Source organism: Pyxicephalus adspersus, chromosome 6 (assembly GCF_032062135.1).
Source record: "Pyxicephalus adspersus chromosome 6, UCB_Pads_2.0, whole genome shotgun sequence".
NCBI classification, from domain to species: domain Eukaryota; kingdom Metazoa; phylum Chordata; class Amphibia; order Anura; family Pyxicephalidae; genus Pyxicephalus; species Pyxicephalus adspersus.
Genome location: NC_092863.1, coordinates 5,931,558 through 5,949,635, shown reverse-complemented (window position 1 = coordinate 5,949,635; position 18,078 = coordinate 5,931,558). Strand labels below are relative to the sequence as shown.

The 18,078-nt window shown below is 40.4% G+C and overlaps 1 protein-coding gene across 2 annotated transcripts; it reads right to left on the bottom strand.

Moving 5' to 3' along the window:
* Positions 1 to 278: 278 nt before the first annotated feature.
* Positions 279 to 14,331, bottom strand: CCM2L (CCM2 like scaffold protein). 2 transcript variants are annotated; one of them, XM_072414294.1, is made up of 11 exons: positions 14,087 to 14,331; positions 13,507 to 13,674; positions 11,461 to 11,544; positions 11,100 to 11,283; positions 8,053 to 8,645; positions 6,862 to 6,994; positions 6,042 to 6,105; positions 5,009 to 5,156; positions 4,107 to 4,245; positions 2,698 to 2,818; positions 524 to 688 (listed from the first exon to the last, which is right to left on the bottom strand). In XM_072414294.1, exons 1-11 carry the CDS (start codon positions 14,114 to 14,116, stop codon positions 667 to 669), a joined length of 1,686 nt encoding a protein of 561 aa, XP_072270395.1. In that variant the 5' UTR covers positions 14,117 to 14,331; the 3' UTR covers positions 524 to 666. The 2 variants fall into 2 exon arrangements, with proteins under 2 accessions (XP_072270393.1, XP_072270395.1); XM_072414292.1 differs by lacking the exon at positions 2,698 to 2,818 and having other exon boundaries at positions 279 to 688; positions 14,087 to 14,324.
* Between the last annotated feature and the right edge of the window lie 3,747 nt (positions 14,332 to 18,078).

Sequence of the window (18,078 nt, the reverse complement as noted above, 5' to 3'; positions counted from 1 at the left end):
TATTCAGGTATTCCTTTATATTGTAATAATGCAGACTTGGATCATATTTAAAAAAAGAACAACAATTTGTTAAATCGTACAGATAGATTGCTACAGTGATTCTATGGGATTTATAAAGCAGTAAATTTATTTTATTCAATACATTATTTCCTGGAGGAGAATCAATTAAGCCTATTTAAACACTTAGACCTGAAAGGTTCTTTACCTGGGAATGTTTCAAGGAATGTCAGATTCACCCCTATCCCCGTCATGTGACCTACAGGACAAATTTCAAAGCCTTTTTGTTTTTTAAAAACAATTTATATTAAACTTACAAAAACAAAGAACCGATCATCATTTCTCACAAGTGAGACGCAACAGACTTCATATCTTGTATGTAAATAACGCACATTACCCAGATTCAGGAATCACAAGAAATCATCATTGACATCATCATCTTCCTCATCTTCATCTCTTGCCAAGGCCTCGATGTTGTGAGTGATGTCTGTGATCATACGGTTGAAGGAGTGGGAGGGCGAGCTTGGCGAGCAGCTATCGTAGTTCCGCACTGCCGAGGCCGAGGTGGTGCTCATGCTGCGCTTGATCCTCCCGAAACTGTCCGTGAGGATCCCTCCATCCCGTATACCGATGCTCTCCAGGAAACCTTCAAAGTAGCCGATGTCCATGTCAGGGATGAAAGGTCTGAGACCTAGGAAGATGAAACAAATCTGAATCATTAATATGTACATATGTATATGTATTCACTGCAACAGACAGATCTGGGCAACAACATACAACATACCAAACACTAAGGTTATGTCTACATTCACTGCCCTGGGGGAAAGAATGGAAAGAGTGGAATGATAAATCTAACCAGACTTTCCTCTGGAGGCCTACATGAGCGATCAGACAAGATCCAACCACACACAGGTTTGTCTATAATGGTTGCATGAAGATGTGTACTCAGAATATTTCTAAAGAACACTTATCAATATGACAATTCCAAACAATCATTCCCAGCAACTAAATGGATGGAATGCAATAAGAAAATGAATCAGTTCTCACAGGCAGCTGAAGAGTTTTTCCAATGCTTACATCTTCCCAAACTTAAAACAGTTCATAAAAAGAAGTTAGAAGAACCTTTCACAGAGGAAGAAATCCTCCAGGTTTTGAAGCACCTTACAATAAATAGTGGTCCGGGCCCTGATGGTTTTTCCAATGCATTCTATAAGAAATTTCGGCTTAAGTTAGGCCCTTACCTGCACTAAGCGAAGGAGAGAATCTAATGAATGAGGCCAATTTAGCCCACATAAGTGTCATCCCTAAACCGGGTAAGGATCACTCCTCCGTATCCAATTATCACCCGATATCTTCATAATCATTTGTGATCTTAGGATCATGAACAAAATTCTATCTCTCCAATTGAACTCTTTGCTCAGTGGTTATATCCATCCTGACCAGGTTGGGTCCATTCCATTTCACCAAGCCCCTGACCAAACCAGGAGATCCATCGACTTGATCTCGGCAGTCTCAACCCATTGGGATGGGAATCCAAACAGGAGGGCCATGCTTCTCTCCTTAGACCTCCAGAAAGCATTTGACACCCTTTCCTTGGACTACCTGTTTATATTCTTAAAAGGATGAATTTTAGGGTTATCTTTCTTAACGCTTGGCCACCTTATACACTAACCCAATGGCAAAAGTTTCCTTGGGAGGCTTCTTATCAAATAAATTCGCCATCAAAAAAGGCACAAGGCAGGGTTGCCCTCTCTTCCCCTTACTATTACTCTGGCAATTAAGCCCCTAGCAATCACCATACGGTCTAGTCCTGATATTAGGGATATCATATGTGGAGAGGAGGAACATAAGTGCGCCCTCTTCACAGATGATATCTTGATGTACATCACCTCCCCATTAACCTCGATCCCTAATTTTTTTAAACTTCTCAAACAGTTTGCTGACCTCTCCGGTTTACCTAATTCTCTCCAGCTTTATAATAAGAATTATGGATTTTGCAGATCTTGACAGATGGTCATCCTCCTCACCATCCTGGATGGGAAGGGTGGCCTCAATTAAAATGAACATTTTGCCTAGGGTCCTTTACATGTTCCAAACGCTTCCAATCCCAGTACCACGTAGATCATTGAATCTACTTCAATCTAAATTAATGGAGTTTATTTGGAGCCGCAAAGGGAGAGGAATCAACCGTACCCCCAAGGCCTCATAGAGGACTAGGAGTTCCTAACTTTAGATAATATCATAGAGCTGCACAACTCTCCCACACCACCCTGCTATCTCACAAACAGACATAAAAGCCCATCCCAAGTCTGTACTAGAAATTACCTCCGTAATGTAGGTATCGTCTCGTAACAGACCTAAGATCACATACCCCTCTCTTTAATATTCTCTGTCGGTGTGGGACAGAATAAAACACTAAACAAACATTAGCTCGCCTTACACGCCCCTTGCTCCGCTTTGGGGTAACCCTGAGAACTGGCCAGGTCTATCACCTCATCAGTTTAAACAGTGGAGTGACCATGGATTCAACAGGGTGGGAGACCTAATTTTCGGTAGGAAAATATTAAGTTTAAATTACCTAATTTAAAATAAGGAAATACCCCCCTCTGAATACTTTCGTTATGCCCAGCTTCATTCATTTGTAACTTCTAAAATGTCCCAAGGAAAACCCCCTTTTTCCAAAACGACTTTTGAAAATACCTGTAAGACGTTGGCTGATTCCTCCGGGCAGATTTCAATTCTCTACTCCGTCCTATTGGCCCCGTCCTCCAAGCTACTATACATAGAAGTTTGGGAAAAGGATCCACATCAATCATGGAAGCTGGAGGAGTAGATCAAAGATCACCCTCAATGTAAGCCTAATTGAACTGAACTACAAAACTTTAATGCGCTGGTACTTGGTACCAACCAGGATGGTCTGGAGCTTCCCATGAGCTTGTGTTTCGGAGGTTGCACGTGTGCAGGGGGCATGAAACAAATTTAGTGGTCTTGTCCGGTTGTACAAGAATTTTGGGGAAAAATCTTTGATCTCGTTTTCCAAATAATACAAACTCCCATCTCCCCCAATGTAGACAGTGCCCTTCTCAGTAAGATTGACATACCTTTGTCGAAACATACTAAGAAAACTTGCTACTATGTGCTGCTGGCAGCAAGAGATGCATTAGCAAAGGCTTGGAAATCGTTAGCCCGAGTAAAAGCTAAACTGAATTGGATTATGATCAACGATAAACTTACATTTACTCGTAGGGACGCACCTCACATCTTTGAACTTACCTGGCACCCGTGGTCCCCTTACTTTCCTCAATTCCATTTCCTTCCTCATGTGGATCCCCCAACCTCCACCACCCCTTCTTACTTCCACCATACCCATTTCCCCCTTCCCATCTCTGTGTAATAAATGGAGTATTTGTTGACAAGAGATCTCATAAATGTAACTGTGTAAAATTTTAACTAATAAGATCCTCTCTGTATCGATGTAAAAATGATGCTATTGCTTTTCCCATGAATGTTTATGTCTTACAACTCTTTTGTTTACCTTGTTATGTCAAATCTTTTTGTTACCCCCCATCCTGACCTCAGATCGATCCTTAGTACTGGATAGGGGATCTGTATGTATAAGGATCGACCTGAGGTCTGGATGGGGGGGTCTGTATGGGATTGGTCCGAGTACTGGATGGGGGATCTGTATGTATAAGGATTGGTCTTAGTACTGGATAGGGGATCTGTATGTATAAGACCAATCCTTATACATACAGATCCCCCATCCAGTACTCAGACCAATCCCATACAGACCCCCCCCCATCCAGACCTCAGACCGATCCTTAAACATACAGATCCCCCATCCAGTACTCAGACCAATCCCATACAGACCCCCCCCCTCAGACCGATCCTTAAACATACAGATCCCCCATCCAGTACTCAGACCAATCCCATACAGACCCCCCCATCCAGACCTCAGACTGATCCTTATACATACAGATCCCCCATCCAGACCTCAGCCCAATCCCTGTACATACAGATCCCCCATCCAGACCTCAGACCAATCCTTATACATACAGATCCACCATCCAGGGTAAAGGAATAGTCAGTAAATAAATATTAATTCATACCAAGCAGAAGAAATTTTCTGTTTTCTCCATACAAATGCAGCAGCTCCCTACAGTAGTCCTTCACATCCATTCCGAGGCGATATTCACGCAGAAGACACGCAAAGCGATAGATCTCCACGGGGGCCAACTTGTTTCTTAACTAGAAATATAAATGTTAAAAAAATATTTTACAGCAGTGGGCAGAACCACTCATCACCAGAAAGGCGCGACACTAAAATTTGCAGTTCCACACCATGAACAATGAACATTTTTTTAATCTAACATTTCAGTTTTACATTCTAAAAATTATTTTGACATAAACTTGAACATTCTTTATAGTAGAACCCTGCCTGATTCAGTTCTGATGACACTTCTGACATTTATTATGGGCTGCTGACATTTTTAAAAACTAAGACAAAATGGAAAGTCTTAAAGACATGTGACGCACCCATACAGAATTCCTAAAATGTAATTGTACACGTCTACTGATCTTTTGGGTCATATATATATATATATATATATATATACTTATAATTATAAGGAATTTACACAACTTTCAGCATGATCTCTTTCATGTCTTTCCCCCTGGTTTGTTAATCAGAATAACAATGCATAAAGGTCTATCTCCCTTGGGGAACACTTACCTGACTATTACAGATAGGGGGAGGACAAACCTGGGTATAAAATGCACATAGTCTGTAATGTATACTCTGATGAAATATCTGCTATTAGGAGAAATGGTACAAAGCAGGATACACCCCAAAAGGGGTAAATATTTTTATATGCGATGATATTATAGCTGCGTTATTTTGCAAAGTTGCATAATACGGTAGGTGAATATTGAATAAAAGGGTTTAATTCTGGTTTAATGTATTGACTTTTTAAGCCCCCTTTACTTAAAAGATAAATGTTTATTTTCTCACAGTGATCATGTACTCCTGCAGCTGCTCCAGGGGCACTCCGCTCTGATCGCCATCACTGACTCCCGATGCCAAACTCTGCTCAGACATTGCGAAAGAAGGAGACGACTCGCCGCTGTAATGCACTTCAAACGTGTCATGAGAGCCATTACTGAGATGAGAGAGAAGAGGAGATTTGTAATTGTCAGAACAAATGAGTTCCTCTTATTTAAAAGATAACGGGGCTGCTGCATTATTAAGTACTAATCATTTAGTGCCAGGCTTTAATGGAAAGTAGTAAAAAGAATAGATTACCTTTACTACACAGAAAGCTCTGTACCTGAACTGGCATGGGAGTTACTTGCAATACTTGCAGACTTAAGGGTAAAGCAACAGAGAAAAGCTAAGAATGGGGGAGTTATGTTCCAAAAGTACAGACTCCATCTCTCCTATCTTCAATACAACTTAGATATGGCTGTGAATGGAGCTTTCTGTTCACTCTTTGCTCATTCCTAGCCAAGCTTTAATTCTTTAAATCCCAAAAGTATTGTAAGCACACTAGTAATAAAACATAGGTTTCTTGCTTATAAAAATGCCTAAAGGAAGAAAAGTCTGCATTGACTTTCAATTCCAAACTCTCAGATTTCCAGATCTCCCTCCTGATCAGTAACGTTAAGAAACAATCTATATGCTGGGCAGAAAATATCTAGCTATCAATAGACAGATGAGAATTCCTCGCAACAGCAAAGCATCTACTGAATACACAATGGCTCTGTGTTTGTGGCAGACACTCATCTCAACATCTTCCTTGGCTTAATGAATAGGTAGGTATTACCCAGCATATATACCTGTATGGGGTATCTGTGGTGAAATTTACTGAGGTCTAGGATTAGGATAGCTGCAAGTTTTTATGAACTGTATACATCTGATAAATAGAGAACCAATTAAACCTGGGGCACTAATATTAGGAGAAGCTCTTTATCCAGTCTACTAGTAGTAAAAATAAATTGGTAAAAGGGAGACAATCCTGTATGAAATTAGCTTAAAGTGTCCTTACAAAGAACTGCAGCAGCTGTAGTCTGCATCATAGGAGAACGTGCCATCTGTGTGTGAGCTGTCACCTGAAATAAAGGTGAAATACAGGATGAAAGAAAAGGAATATGGATATATATACAGCCTAAAGTATAACTAGCATACTCTATATGATCTCTGCAGCAGCCTTAAATAGAGAGAGGAGCCATAATGTCCAAAGGCTTGCTGACTCCTTGTAGAAATGTTCAGATTAAGACTCACAGTGGGAAATATGATGTCATTTTTGAATGCAAGTGAGAGAAAAGGGGCCCCTATACATAAATATAATTTATAAATAGGAATGTAAGCATATAATATATATTATATATTATAACCAGCTCACCTCCAGATTCTACCAGGAGTTACTTGGGGAATACCTGGTGTCCTTGTGCATCAAACAACAAAAATGCAAAGCTGTCACACAACAAATGGACCAAATGAACTTTATTCCAGCAACTAAAATCATTTCACTCTGGCTTACATGCTTCAGCCTACACAAAGCTGTTAATCTTGTGTAGGCTGAAACATATAAACCAAACTGGTAAGATTTTTCTTGCTGGAAAAAATGTTAATTTGTACCATTTGTTGAGTAAAGAACTTTGCATTTTTGCTATCTGAAGAAGTGAGTTTAGTATACACAGCGATATGAATCCAGACACTGACATCTGTGTTATCTGTGGTCAATTGCTGCATATCTAAGCACAGTTGGTGGCGGATTCCCCTTACAACAAAAGCTATCAGCATATTGTGACAGGGAGAAAAACTAAATGAATGAATAATCCTTATCACCCCACACCAAAACTTACAGCGAGACAACCATGGTCTTTCTGGCGGTGAGGTATAATGGTACCCTGCACGATCTACGCATTCAATGCTCTGGTCTCCGTAGATGATTTGGAAGACTTGACAGATGAGAGCGCAGGATTCTTCTGCAGCATCCTGAAAGGATAAACAAAAATGGTGCACACAGGACCAAATTCTCACAATCTGCTGTACACATACACTGACAGGTTCATTCAATACAGTGATGATCTGTGCAATGCAACATTAACTAAGGCTGCATACACACGTGCAATTATAATAGTTGGAAAGGATCTTTCACGATGCACGATGCATGAACAAGTGCTGTACATACAGCACCGTTCTGCTCTATGGAAAGGGGAGAGCGATGAAGCGGCACCCCGCTATGCGCTCTCTCCCTTCCCTTGCATTAGGATAGTTCATCGTCCATCATCTGTGGATCCGCCAGGACAGTCGTTTGGGCGATGGATGACAGGCCTTGAGCCGATTATCGGGTGAGAGCCATTGGACGTATGTACGTAGCTTTAAGCATAAAGCAAAAGATACTTCAAAGGCTTGCAGCTCAGTTGACTTACAAAGGAGTTGTATTTTGTATTATAAAAGTTTAGGAAGAGAGATAGAGGCCTGTAAATTACATGTTTTCCAAAACCGTACTATCAGACGAAATGCTGCTCTATTAGAATTTCAATTCAAAGTGAATTTCAAAAAAGGGTTCTGTACAAATAGAAGATCTGTGTTGTGTTAAGTGCTACCCTGGCTGAATAATCAACAGCATCCAACACTTTTAAGAGTGTTGGATGTCGGGATACCCCTTTGTGCTGCAATTTCTTCTATTGGCCCCTGCAAGAGTGTTCTGTAGTAATTAGGGGAATCCGACGCTCATGGAAGTATTGAGTGCACGAGGAGTCACAGCATGCAAAGGTGAACCAGGAGTCTGACATTTCAAAAAGTGACAAAGCCAGAATAGTGCCTTGAAGACAGCAGCGACCATCCATGTGAGCAGCAAGAGAGAATACATCACTCCTTTTCTTTGGAGAGAAGCCTTTATAACATTTTTTTTTTTTAATAGCAACAGGTTAAGCTTAGTTGCTGCTTGAACATGAGGATTTTTTAGTAGTGAACTGCTGACCAAAGATTGGGAAAGACAGTGAGAGATTTCATACAACAACTCTAGAATGTAACAAGCTACAACTCACTCTGTTCTCTACAGCCAGGATGATTAAGTTGCAGTAGGCATCTGGACAAGGCTCCTTTGGATCCAAAGGGTTTTGTCCTGTGTGCCTCCTCTCCCAGCTGCCACCGCAGGTCTGCCGCCTCTCCCAGCTGCCACCACAGGGCTGCCGCCTCTCCCAACTTCCTCCACAAGGTTGTCGTTTTTCCCAGCTTCCCCCGCAAGGCTGCCGCCTTTCCCAGCTGCCTCCACAAGGCTGTCTTCTTTCCCAACTGCCACCACAAGGCTGGTGTCGTTTCTCCCAGCTTCCCCCACACGGCTGCCTCCTCTCCCAACTTCCACTAAAAGTCATTCTCCTCTCCCAGTTGGCGCAGGCCTGCCCTCCTTGTCTCTTCTCCCAGCTTCCACTGTCCTGCTTTTCTCCTCGTCTTTCTAAGCTGCCACCTCCTTTGGGTCGTCCATCTGATGTCCTATGAGCCATTTTCCAGTCCAAGCTGCAAATAGTGTGACGCCTCTCCATGGGACCCCCTACAGGCTTGGAGCCTGGTCTGTCAGCCTTGCCGACTGGTGGCTTTCTCTCCAGGCTCCCTGCTGCTGGGACTGGGTCCAGTCCAAGACCTGAAGAAAAAAAAAACAGACTGTAACAAAACACATAATTAAAAAAAAATGGAAAACATGAAAATGTTAGACCATATGTCAGGTTTTAGCCTGCATCTTCCTGTTCCGGTGGCAACTGCCCCCCTTATTTCTGTCGGTCTGTCACATGTACAAGAAATGAGGTACAGTCGACCCAATCTGACTTTCAGACCATAAAAACTTGACAGAACCATTGCAGAAACAGAAATGTCTTAACATATCTGTGTTTTGGGAGTTCAGTAAGTGTACAAAGCAGAGTAAATTCCTGACGATAGAATAAAAAAACAGATAAAAAAAGATTCAGTCCAGTGAATTTCCTAGTTTGGGTTAAGGCAGGGGTCTGCAACCTGCGGCTCTTCAGCCTCCTTGTTGTGGCTCCCTTCGGCTGCCGCGGGGAGATCTCTGATGGGGGATCCCCTTCCTCCCAAAACACTGTGGAGGAGGGGGATTCCCTATCCGGTGTTCTAATGAAAAAAATCTACCAGTGAAATAAATCTACCACGGGGCGTGTACAAATAGGTGTGTAAAATGACATCCCCCTCCTTTGAACCCCAATTCCTCTGGAATGGAGAGATGTACAAAACCAAAAATGTAGGTGCAAGTGGGGGACACCTGTGACTAACACCCCCTAAAATTTAATTGTTAGGCTATCATCAGAACATAAAGAACTCTGCCCATCAAAAAAATCTACCGTTACACATTGCTGGAGGCACCTGAACCCCAATTTCTCTGGAACAGGAAGGGGGTACAGGTGAACAAAATTAGAGGTGCAAGTGAGGGACACCTGTGGCTAACACCTTCTAAAAACTCCACCCATCAAAAAACCCCTACCCTGTTACACATTGTTGGAGGCTTCTAGCACCTAAACCCCAATTTATCTGGAAACGGGGGTACAGGTGAAAAAAATATGAGGTGCAAGTACGGGACACCTGTGGCTAACACCTCCTAAAAATTCATAAAAACTCCGCCTATCAAAAAAATCTACCCTGTTACACATTGCTGGAAGCATCTAGCATCTGAACCCCAATTTCTCTGGAATGGGGGGGAGGCGGTACAGGTGACCAAAAAGTGGGGGACACTTATGGCTAACACAACCTACAATTGAATCGCTAAGGCATCGTCAGAAAATAAAGAACTCTGCCCATCAAAATAATCTACCCTGTTACACATTGCTGGAGGCTTCTAGCACCTGAACCCAAATTACTCAATATTGGGGGGTACAGGTGAACAAAATTAAAGCTGCAAATGAGGGACACCTGTGGCTAACACCCCTTAAAATTTCATCGCTAAGGCATCGTCAGAACATAAAGAACTCTGCCCATCAAAAAAATCTACCCTGTTACGTTAGAAGGAGGCTTCTAGGGGCATAGTTCAGTGTTTAATTTATTTCAAAGTAGGCCTACACATGCACACTTGTTGTAACAGGTAAAATTAAAAAAATATTAAAACTTTTAAAAGTTTATAAACTGTGTTATGTTTTGCGGCTCCAGACTATTTTTCTTTAGTGGAAGAGGAGGCAAAATGGCTCTTTTGACAGTAAAGGTTGCTGACCCCTGGGTTAAGGTCACCAGTCTGCTGAAGGACAAGAGGAAGCCTTCCTTTAGACATCTGATGGATATAATCATTCTTTTGTGATTGTTTTCATACCTTACACCCCACACATTATACATGTACTTTACCTGAAACAAACTATATCTTAATGTGGGTTTAGTTACTACAAGTACAGAAGTTGTTAAACTCCTCATTAAAAAGCAAACAGCCCCAGTTTTGTTTTACATGGCAGTAGCTAGGTCAAACCGGGTAAATAGAAGATTCAGAGCGAGAGTAATTACAAGACAGGTTAACAGAATAGAACATTCAGAAAACAAGTTCTAGAGAAATTAGTCTTAAAAAAATATTTATGGACACAGGAGAATAAGGAAGCGAGACGCGATGAGGACACAGAGGACATCTAAGGATCCGTGCATGCAGCCGTTAATGAATGTCATTTTTGACGGCTGAATAGAGGCGGTTTTGTTCACGTGGGTAACACAGCGAAGCCAAGGACAGGAGTGGAGCAAGAAAGTAGATTTATTTCTGCATCCTCCATCACACTCAACATAAAGACAAAGGTTGGTTACAAGTCAGCTGAAAGGCCAGGCCTGTTAGACATAAATAGGGTAAAGCTTTCCTTTGTGAATAATATAATGGGGGAAATTAACCATGCACCATTTAAAAAAAAAAAAAATATTTTGTGCACCATTACTCTTAAGCATTGCTAACAACAATAAGCCTATAAAACTTCAAAGAACATTAAAGAACAAACCAAAAAACATATTTTACCGTTATAAATCCTTGATGATCTAGTAGCTTATGTAGGTGACGGGTTCTCTTTGTGACACAAAATAGTTCTCCTACAGCATTGAGGAAAAGAGACAGACAACTATTACCTATTACCTGTTTTGAGGACAAGAAGGTGGAGTGCATCATCCCTGACATAAGAAGCGGCAGCAATCTCGTGAGTGGGAATCCGTAGGATCAGCTCCTCATTGTCCCTCCAGGTCAGTAGAAGGCTGCGAGCGGACATACTGAGGATACTATCCTGCTCTGGAGTGCAGTGTAGAGGCAGCTCTTTTAATTGCTGTGGTGACAAGAACAGAGACAGTCATTTTAAATTCCTTCTTCTTCTAGAATAAGGTGCCCCCAGGTTCACAGAAATTAAATTGGAGGTTAAAGAACAACTCTGCACCTTCCTGTCTAAACCACAAACAACATAACCCAAATAAAATAATTACTTTAGTAAAAACCAGAGCCTTACCCGAGCTGTGTCCAGAAGTTGTAGGATTTCATCTCGGCTAGATGGATTTAGGGATGCGACCACCCACGTCAGGTGACCTAAGAACTGGAGAATGAGAGCACTGGATGATGAAGGTGATGCACTGCAATGATCACAAATGATAGGGCGAGAACCAAGATAGGCATAGAGGAGAGGACACATGAACAGCTATATGGTAAAGATGGAGCAACATTTCCTGTCTAGGTAATAATGACAAGAAAAAAAAGGAAATCTCCTTACGTCACTTCATGGAGAAATGTCCCCTCTTCTGGCCTAATAGAAATAGCAGTTACTGGGACAGCAAAAACCTGACAAGAGATTCTACACTTGGCATGTCAAGATGGTGTTTATTGCTTCACATGTGGCTCTCTTGCTTCTTCCCTACATCCTCCATAACTGAACCAAACAAATCCACCTTCCTCCTCCATGTATGTATGCTTACCAAGATTTGATGGTTCCACTGATGATTTACATCAAGCAATGATCTTGTTGTACCTGTGCATGGAACAGTCATAGATTTCAATTGGGTCTTAAAGTGAGCTGAGACAGTTCCATAAAAGGGGCTATAGAGGTTTAATTTTAATTGTAAATAGAGCCATCAAATCCTGGTAAGCAAGCATCTGTAGAAAGAAAGGAAGGTTAACTTGGGTCAGAGGAAGGAGCCAAATGTTTAAAATGTTCAGGTATCTTTTAAGTAAAAATAAAAGAAATTGAACAATGCACCCCTGCTGTTTTTCTTTGACTTGCACCTCCTACATTATTCTGCAGCTTAATACTTCAGGAAATGTTTTATTAGTCCTTTCTAAGTTAGGTTAAATTACAATGGTAACTATTAGTAATTTTAATCTTTTTTTTCCAGAAATAGGCAGCTGGGGCTGCATTAAAGATTTAGTTTTTAAAATTTAGCACACTGTTTCATGCCAGTTTGACTGCCTCGTGCAAACCCTTCTTTGCTTGATCCAGAAAATAAAGAAAAAATGGAATGGCTGTAGTTCCACTTTTTCATACTCAAAATTAGGGTGGAGCTCAAAGATTTAATATTTGATGCTTAGGGCTTGTTCAGTGGAGAGAATAGTTGCTCCTGGAGGTTTTTCATTTGCTAACTGCTCAGCCACCTCCACCACTACAATGGTATAAACCAGCGTTTGAACATTTTACAGTGGGCAGAACCATGCACTACCATTCCCATTTATCTACTATAAAACAGAAGATGTGGTTAATGGGTGTTAGCAAGCCGTAACCACACCACGGGTCTGAACAAGCCTTTAACCTGCCTATTTCTTTACCTTGCCTGGTTCCTTCTTCTCTTCCACCCTTGTCTTCCACCCTTCATTAATAAAATAAATAAATACATTCTTGTTTTTTTGACATACCCATAGCTTATTGTATCATCATCGCATCTTTGTGCTTTTCAATCCAATGTGACCAGATCATGGCTTGTGGGAGCATCTTAAAAACATCACAGCACCCTGCTTCACTTCTCAGGCAGTGGTCTGATTCTTTTGTAAATGTCAAAATGCTGTGATAGGTTGGGTGTCAGTCTGGAGGTTTGAGTTTTCCTAGGCAAACTGCCCTAACCAATTCTCATAATAATGATGAGTCTGCATGAATAAAAGAACTAAAATCCAATGAATGACAGGGGTGGTTCAGGGACTGTAAGTCTCAGAAAGATAAGGCAATTGTAGTGCAGGGGAGAATCCCGTACAAGTGTTAAAAACTTGTTGGAGCAATGTTTTATTTAAATTCTGGATTAATGTTATAATTTAATTGTTATGTGACAAAAGTACATTTATACTGCCCACATGAAAAGCATCATATCACTTTAACAACTTGGACACATTTCAAGTATGAATCCAGTCTAAATGTTTATTGAAAAGAACAGAGAAAAGTTACAAAACCTCTTCCAGGATGTCCAGGAATTAAAATCCCAAAGGATAAGGCAAACATAAAAAAACTAAATCCTTCCATATGCCTGGGCTTCCATATAAATTGTCATTTTTATACAGCAGACAAATATCATCTCCTCACCTTTACTTCTTTCTCTACATAGTCATGCAGCAGGATCTGAGGGTCCAGCAAGTAGTCTGGGGGCATCACAGGCACAGAATGGAGAGGACGTCGGTAGCTGCTGTTCTTTGCCGCAGAGCGTCGAGCTGATTTGAGTGACACCAGACGCTTAATAGGTGAGACCAGAGCCTGCCGGTGACAGTGTGTAAAAATATCTTGTGTTATAAGAAAACGTACCTGGCAGTCAATTAAGTTACATTTTTTTTTTCATTTACAACAATCACTTCCAGAATCCCTTCAAGATTTTCTTCTGACGATTGGACCCTAAATCACACGCTGCAGATGCCAATGCTGACAAATGAAGATTCATCTTTTTTTTTATAGAAACAATTAAAGAGAAGCCTAGCTGGGAAAAATATCATTTGGTTACATTTTAAATTAAAGTCTATCTGTTCCATTTTTGCCAATGCAACTATAATTTTGACAGACAGACAGATAGATAGATATCCTGGTACAGGCCCATGGTGACACCTATAAGCCATGTAAACTCATGACTGTTGTAAATTTGTGTTGTAATATATACAAAATGTTCTTTTCATACCTTCTTTCCTTTCTTTGCCTGTTGATCCATACTGCCCCTAAGCAATGGTTCTCTCCGTCTAGAATATCATCCAGATCTTGGACTCTTTTACATTGGGCTCTGGATATATTCTGTGCTCCGTCCCGATCTCCTGTCTATGGCTGGCTCGGCCTCCTCTTCCTCTTCATGCATTAGGTCCTTTGTTATTTTCCAAGAGAGGAAACTCCACCAGGTCAGGACTCAGTTCCTGCCTCTGTCCGGAGTGATAAGAACAGATTGCGGTCATTGAGCAGAAATGGCTTAGAGGAGGCAATGAGGGACCAAGCAGAGGCCTAGACGGGACTAGGTATGTAATGGGAGAAAAGAGATCTGGAAAATCTATAGCCTTCTAGACAGTTATCCAAAACACATACCAAAACTATCACCATCTTTATAGAACAAATATAAAAAGAGGTTTTAATAACATCTATGGGAAATCCTCATGAAAGAGCCATCACATCCTTCCTATATATTACAAGATAAAGCCGTTTCTAGAATTCCCTTTGGAAGTATCCATCATCAGTACATAAAGTACTATGTAGGGTTGTTATTGCTGTCTATGTCCCTGCTGGAATGACGTTATTTGTCCTATTCACCATTAAAGTGAGGAGAAAAACAAAATACAGTGGTACGTTGGTATAAGTCCTTAATCCGTTCCAGATCCTTGTATTTATACCAAATTTTTCCCATAAGAAATAAAAAGAAAAAAATGATTAATCCGTTCCCATAAAAAAAAAATCCTATTGTTATTGGCATAATATACATTGATGGGGCTGTATAAAAAAATTCAAACACTGCCTAATACTAAAATACATAAATACAAAAGCAATTAGAAATAAATGAAAATGTAACATCACTTTACCTTGCTGAGAAGAGTGCCTACTAGGATGGTGCTGAGAAGGGAGGAGGAGATGTTATGTAATTCACAGAGAGTTATAGCGCGGGTTGTACACTGAATGGTAGCAACTGGCGTACTGACACTCGTGGGCAGTCGTGGCTTTGTCTCATAAGAGGTAAATAAGGGTAGCAAGCGGTGTTGTGACTCATTTTGACCCATACAAGTTCTAGCACAAAGGTTGTATACCAAGCAAAATTTTTCATGTCCAAACAGGACTTATACCAAGTTGGACTTATTCCAAAGTGGACTTATTCCGAAGTACCACTGTAATACAATTGTCACTAGAACAGGGAGTGCGAGGAAACGATGGGAACATCTGCCACATCGTTTTGACAAGATTTTCCCTTACTTCCTGTTGTGTGTTTCTACATAACATTTTTGTTATTTTAGTTTTTTTTGTTATTACTTGGCCTTCCTTATTTTATCACAAAAGCTTTGGCTGTTATTTCATCAAAACTGCATAAAATCTTTAGATTACAATCCTGCAGCAAAAAGCAAGCAAAACCATATCCCCATGTAAAATATATGCATACCCAACGGAGGATTAAAAGCTCTGTTGAGTTTCTTATTGCTGCCTTGGTCCGTACTCGATGGATTGATCTTCATCTCCAGAGTAAAATTTTCACCAAGAGTAAAAGTGATGGGGATCCCAAACTGTTCAAGTTGTCAGCAAAAGGTGAGGATAAATGTTTTAAGGGGGACAACTGTTTTGGTGTCAGCTCTGACATCAGAAGGTCTGATTTCCATTAATTTACTGTTGTGTATCTGAAACAGGAAGTAAGGTAAATTCTCCCAAATGAACAGAAAGCAAAAAATAATTGGACCGAGGTTTAAACCCCACAAAGCAGTTTCCTGGCAAGCAGCGTTGTGAGGCTTTATGAAATCTCGGGATAAAGTTGAGAGACTCACAAATGTCTGGCTGATAAAACAGTGATATATAAAAAAAAGCTAAAGTATTTGTATTCCTTTCCATCTAATGCTAAGATATACACAGCCCTATCAAACAGCAGAGCCAGGTTGGTGATGTGATTTTTCTATATTGCAGCAAGGCAATACAGTTTGGTCACCTCCCCACGTCTAACTTGTGATTGGACAGTGAAGAAGTAGTAGCAGCACACTGATGAGTCATCCCTCTACTCTCTCCTTTGCCAATACATAAGCACTGCAGTAGAACTCATTAGCCCCTAATACTGCTCTTCCTTCACCTAGTCTGAGTGCTGCTGTGCAGGCCGTTATTATAGGCTGATCAGGTCAAGTAAATTACTATTAGGATGACTATGGACTTTGTAAAGCACTGCGTAACATGTTTGCGCTCCATAAATACTGTGTAATAATAATATTATTAACTGGTTTGCCGCATTCTCTTAGCTAGCACCAGATTGTGTTTTTTTTTCATACCAAACAAAAAGAAGGCAAGGAGACAGCATATTGAAATCATGTTTATTATTTCCATGTAGCACCAAATGAAAAATATACAAAAGATCCCGTGTTTACAAAAGAAAGATTCTTAGAATCCTGATATCGCTCCAATGATAAATAATTTGTGCACATTACAGGGGGTACGATGGTGACGGAGTTGTGACAAAACTTGCAGTGAATAAAAATAACTCAGGCACACAAGACATACAAATCAGCAGCTTGTAAAAAAAAATCTCCCTTTGCTCAAAAGTCAGACAACCAATCACTGGCCGGTACAATGCTGTCATTTCGTCAGGGCTTATATACATGGAAAGCTTAATCTAGTCTAATGAATCAATCACTCCAAGAATTTTACCAGTCTAATAGAAAATATATGTTAATGGGTCATCCCATCCAAACGTTTGGGCATTTGAGATTTTGTGATGTGAGGCAGGGATATCGGGTGGTGATCCTCTTCCCAGGTTTCCATACTCACTGTCATTACAGGGAAATCCCTCTACCCAATGGGATTTGTGTGGTTTATAATATAAAGAATACAGTACAAAAAGTGGGAACATTTATCAATTATACCTTTGAAGCCAAGGCCTGCCCTGACTTAGCCAACAAGGTTACTTCTGGGTGGACTGAACATTTCTGCCACCAAGGCTTCAGGGAAATTTCTGTGGATAAAGTTTTAAAACACATGTGGGTTTAGCCAATAAGAAAATACTATAACAAAGCTGCAATTTTAGGAGTCCACTGCAACCAATAGGAAACTTTTTAGTGATCTAGCACTAAATAGAGAAATCTGAGCGGCTGCTATGGGTTACCGTGCTTTTAACGTTGTTAACTCAATGTTGTCTAATGAAGCTCAATGTGGCTTATGCTATAGGCTCTGGTCTCATAGGTCTATATTTTGTATATCACATATCAATCCTACTTTTTCTAATAGGTACCAACAGGCATACAATGATCATCCTATATAAACAATTTCTAATGCCACCCATAGACATACAAGTCACATAGACATAGGTGGTGAATTTATTGATGGGGTTTTCTCCATACATACAGAAGGGTATACACTACACAGTTCCTTTGACACTCTCATTGTCTCTCCAAGATTTCCCATAAAACATTACCACACTAATATCACCAAAACAACCCAATGAATAAGTAATCACACCTTGGGGGGGCTTTTTAGTACACATGTAAGGTGACATTTATAAAACCAGGCTGTTTCTGAACCTTTCAATAAAGCCATGCAGTTCTTCTAAGTTTATCTGACAAAATAGTAAAAAGTACACAATTAGGTGCGAAAAATAAAATGCATAGGAAGACAAAATAACATGCTGTTATTTTTTTTTGTAAAATGCAAAAAGTAAGAAAAGTAAGAAAACGGTGTGTTTGACATGCGTGTGTGTGAAGAAAACAGCAAACTGATATTGTTTATTAAGTGTAATAATTGCTTGGTTGTCAGCCTGCTTCTATTGTACAAAAAGAAGAAGATACAACGGGAGTGGGATCATATAATATATTACATCTCTCTTCACCAGGTTCTAATAAATGTTGGTTTGGGTAATAAGATAAGTATGGTTTAATTAAAGGTAAATCAACTCAGAAGAAGGCATCTTTAATTCTTTTTGTAAAAAATTCAGCAGCTGGAGTTTATTCCGTCTTT

Bases quoted from the DNA above. Each gene is read 5' to 3' on its own strand.
- CCM2L (XM_072414292.1), bottom strand. From the start codon at position 14,116: ATGGATCAACAGGCAAAGAAAGGAAAGAAG. The intron at 13,675-14,086 runs GTATGAAAAGAA...TGTCACCGGCAG, and splicing joins AGGCAAAGAAAGGAAAGAAG to GCTCTGGTCTCACCTATTAA. The intron at 5,157-6,041 runs GTAAGGACACTT...CTCTCATCTCAG, and splicing joins TACAGCTGCTGCAGTTCTTT to TAATGGCTCTCATGACACGT.